The following is a 4,537-nucleotide window of genomic DNA, read 5'->3' on the forward strand; positions in this document are numbered from 1 at the left end:
CTCTCTCTCTCTCTCTCTCTCTCTCTCTCTCTCTCTCTCTCTCTCTCCTCCACAGTCTCTCCCTTAATCCCATTTGCCATTGTACATGCCCAATCGCCTATACTTTCCGCATTTAACTTGGATGACACTTTTATTTCATCATTAGCAACAGACGCCAGACTGACTGACACGGTGGACACAGTTTGCTTTTTGACGAAAGAGCCCGGAATGACACATCTCCATGTTTATACATGTCTTAATTTAATTTTTTTTTAACCGCTCAAACATTTTATTTTATTACTTCTTTCGTCTAGAAGGACGCGTGTTTTCACGCGCTCTCCGGGTGTGAAATCGAGTCAACGCGTTAAATCACTGAGAAGAGTAAAACAGGAACTCCTCGCAGCCAGTATATCGACTGTCTGTAAGTCAGCTTTGTATTTTTCTCTCTCTTTAAATTCCTGCTTCCGTGGTCCTCTGCGTTCAGACCACAAACACAGCGATGCCAGAGACGACGCAAGAGACGTGCGCTTCGGCCAAGGACTCTCCTTTCTTCATTAAGAACCTGCTGAACTGTGATCGCAAACCGTCCAAACCCAAGCCCGTACTGGCTGCAACCAAGCTGGCTTTGGAGGGAGGATTTTCCCTTTCCCAGATCGGGGACTTCAGCTTTCCACGCTTTGACCTGCCCGCACAGAGGTTCAGTCTACCGGCTCACTACTTGGAGCGCACCTCGGCGTGGTGGTACCCCTACGCCCTGACCTCATCCACCCACCTACACAGAACCGAAGGTAAGACTGACAGACCGAAACCAACACTATTTATCATACGATTACATGCGCAGTCAGACTCACTTATAGGCAAGTTATTGTCAGACTTTTAGCCTTTGAATTCTATTTGGATGTTGGAGTCTTTAGTCGACTCTTTATCATTAGAATAGAGAGGAAATACTTCATTATTTTTCTAAATAACAATCACAACATTTCAGGACCATGTACCCTGTGCGCTTTGTGACACATAATATTACGTCTGATTCCAGACATTGCACTTCCACCTCATAAACGTACTCGATAAAAAGGAATTTGGTGCGTTTTGGTGATGGGACATAAGATGCCGTGTGTCGTCTTCAACAGAGTGGATAACGGTTTGACGCCTTGTCCTCTATGGAGGCCTATTTTGTTATGCCACGAGGCGGAATAATAGATCAATAAAGTGACACACTGTGCATAAAATGAAGCAGACATCGTCAAATCATCGGATGAGGGTGACGATGCGCAGCATGCTTTTGATTTGTCTATTGGCGCTCACTGTGAACATCTTCCCCAGAGGCTGACAGCGTTTTTACCTGCCTGTTTCTGTGATTTATTCACGTGGGATTTTAAACAAGCGGGCATGAATCGCATTCATGCAAAGAATAAATGGGGAATTTTTAAAAGCGTTCAATTAGGAGATCTGAATTTGTTTAAATTAAACTACAAAAATATGCAGGCCTAAATATTTAGAATATTGTATTCCCTTAATATATTAAAGTGTTATTTTGGTTATGGGTATATCGTAATTTGAATACACATGTATTTGAACACATTGTCATTCATGTCTAGCTATAAAAATGTGACAAGCAAAAACATTTCTGGCTCTATTTATAACTTAGTTTCCCCAAAGCCCGCAGGCTGTGCAGTATCAACAGGCTGTAATAAAATCCCAAACATACAGCACACAGCCCCAGTGTTTATGACCACATCTCCCTGTGTCCCCATTTCAGTTATCGACAAACTAGGAGCCAGAGACTCCTCTCCAACCTCAGGCACGGACAGAGACTCGCCGGACCTGGTTCTCAAATCCGAGCCAGACGTCAAAGACGATGAAGAGGACGATGAACACAACAACAACAAAAGTGGCGACGAGATAATCCTGGAGGAGAGTGACGCAGAAGAAGCCAAAAAAGACGACCTGGAGGAATGGAGGAAGAGGGACGACGACAAGAAGCCGTGCCGCAAGAAGAAGACGCGCACGGTTTTCTCCCGGAGCCAGGTGTTTCAGCTGGAGTCCACCTTTGACATGAAGCGATACCTGAGCAGCTCGGAGCGGGCCGGCCTGGCCGCGTCTCTCCACCTGACGGAGACTCAGGTGAAGATCTGGTTCCAGAACAGAAGGAACAAGTGGAAAAGGCAGCTGGCCGCAGAGCTGGAGGCGGCCAACCTGAGCCACGCCGCGGCTCAGAGGATAGTCCGGGTGCCCATCCTCTACCACGAGAACTCGGTCTCGGAGAGCGGAGGCATCGGTGCCAACGTGCCCGTGAGCCAGCCGCTGCTCACCTTCCCGCACCCGGGCGTCTACTACTCCCATCCCATCGTCACATCCGTGCCGCTGCTCAGACCGGTTTGAAAATAGCTGAGTCTTGCGGCACAAGTTGGTGTAGATTTTCAAAATCATCCGAAAAGTAAAAAAAGAAAAAGAAAAAAAAGACTTCATATTTTTGTACGACTGACTGAATGAAGAAGAAAAAAGAAAGAACAGAGACACACTGTCGGGCCTACATGGACCTATTTTGGCAAACATATTGTGTAATTTTTCAAAAGGGTGCCGTTTACACGTGATAAAATAAAATCCCATGTTTTATATTATTATAATTATTATTAATATTATTATCACAGGCCTATGTAATTATCACCTCAGGAGTCCACCATGCTTACACTGTTTAATGTGTGTCTTTTCTTTTTTCCCCCTCTAATTTTTACACATCTACTGTTTCTGGACCAACTCCACAGCATTTTTTTTCACATTGTTTATAAAAATTGGCGGCCTAAAGGCGCGGGCCTGCTTATCACCTGACAACATTATTTGATCTTATTTACATTTCCAGAATACACCGAAGGTGTGCTGTGAATGAATGCATCCACTAAACGGAAAACATGTTTTATCATCGGTGGAATATTGATGGGGCTTTGTTGTAATTTCCCTTTTTTTTTGCTTTTTAAAGCGCTTGACGGGGGACAATCAAAACACTGTCAACTGTAAAATACTCATGTTGCTTTATGTTGAGTTTTAGTGAGTCTCACTCTTGTTTCCTCTGAATGGACACGAGCACAAGTGTGAGCTCCCAATGTCTCTTAATCTACTGTGTGTTTTTGAACAGGAGCGGCAAAAAAAAAATCGACTACACTGGTGTAAAAAATATGTAAATGTATATATTTAATGACGCACTGGGAGAAGAGCTGCAACAGCTCATTTGTACAGTAAAAACAACGTTTTGATATTGTATTGCTGAACCATGTTGTGAAATAAATGGAGAATATTCCTTACATTTTAGGTAAAGTTTGAATGACTTCTGTAGGTCTGGAGAATCTCAGTAATGACCAGAGGATATTAAATTGAGCCATTTTAGACTATAATCGACAAATATATATATTTTGTTGCTATAACATAAAACAGTTTTGCACTAAGAGATGCAAAACAATATTAAAAGTAGATGGAATTAATTTTAATTCTGATAGATACACGTCGATCCCTCTATCCACATACACACATACACACAACTTGGACAGGTTTAGGTTTCTGTAATCGTTTTGGTATTATGCACTTTAAAAACGTTATTTTACAAAAAAAAGTGTCTTGGTCAATTAGACGCGTAATTTCCACCATCTTGCCAAAATGATGGGTACATTCAGAAGAGGACATCACTCTGCGTATCAGCTGTTGTCTTTAAAATATAGTGTTCCCTCTGTCATTGCCTTGTATGTGTGTGCGTGCGTGTGTGTGTGTGCGTGTATTGTATGTTAAGTATGAGATGTCAGGATCCACGGATCAAATATCTTTAGCTCTCTATTCTGGTGTTGAAACTGTTGATTTTGGTTGTTAAGTAATTCTTGTATTCATTTGTTTTTAATTTAAGAACTTTTTTTAATGAACGTCATTTTAATTTCTTTCACAACTTTATAGGAAACATCTCTCTTTACAAGGGTCACCTTTAAATAATAATATATAATTGGAGAGGTAGGTATATGCAAATTGTTTTAGGATATATATATATATATATCCCTACTCTTATTTTTTTATTTAAAAAATAACATCTCAGAGTGTCTCCACAGTTAAAGTCTATTGCTCTAAAGCCTAAATCTAAATAAAGTTTGCCAAAAAAATAAAAAGGATGAAACTGCTGCGACCACAGGTGTCACTGACACTTGAAGCGACTATCTCAAGGAAGACATGCATGTCTTTGTATGCAAGTTAAATAAACAATGAAGTTAAATGTATAAAAAGCTACTGGTACCCTAATAATAGGAATCGTGCATGTTTTATGCATACTTAACCTATTTATTTCTTGAATATAGAAGCAAAACGTCTGAGTGAATGTGGAGGGTTGGTTAACTTGATTTTTCGTGATCTAAACATATGATATGCTGCCCAACCTTATGGGGATGGTATTGCTTTATAACCTTAAAAGGATAAAACAGTTTTAGAATAAGTTTTCGTATTTTGACAGGATCCAGGTTCGACATAATTTTACAGTTATTACACATATCATTATTATTTAAATCAATTTTTTAATTTTTTTTTTTTA

At 40.5% G+C, this 4,537-nt stretch overlaps 1 protein-coding gene across 1 annotated transcript; it reads left to right on the plus strand.

Moving 5' to 3' along the window:
• Positions 1–170: 170 nt before the first annotated feature.
• On the plus strand, positions 171–3,128 carry hmx3a (H6 family homeobox 3a). Its single transcript, XM_031839617.1, has 2 exons — positions 171–767; positions 1,739–3,128. Exons 1-2 carry the CDS (start codon positions 479–481, stop codon positions 2,359–2,361), a joined length of 912 nt encoding a protein of 303 aa, XP_031695477.1. The 5' UTR covers positions 171–478; the 3' UTR covers positions 2,362–3,128.
• The last annotated feature ends 1,409 nt before the right edge of the window (positions 3,129–4,537 follow it).

This window comes from Anarrhichthys ocellatus, unplaced genomic scaffold (genome assembly GCF_004355925.1).
Source record: "Anarrhichthys ocellatus isolate YVR2014 unplaced genomic scaffold, GSC_Weel_1.0 scaffold3, whole genome shotgun sequence".
Classification (NCBI taxonomy): Eukaryota; Metazoa; Chordata; class Actinopteri; order Perciformes; family Anarhichadidae; genus Anarrhichthys; species Anarrhichthys ocellatus.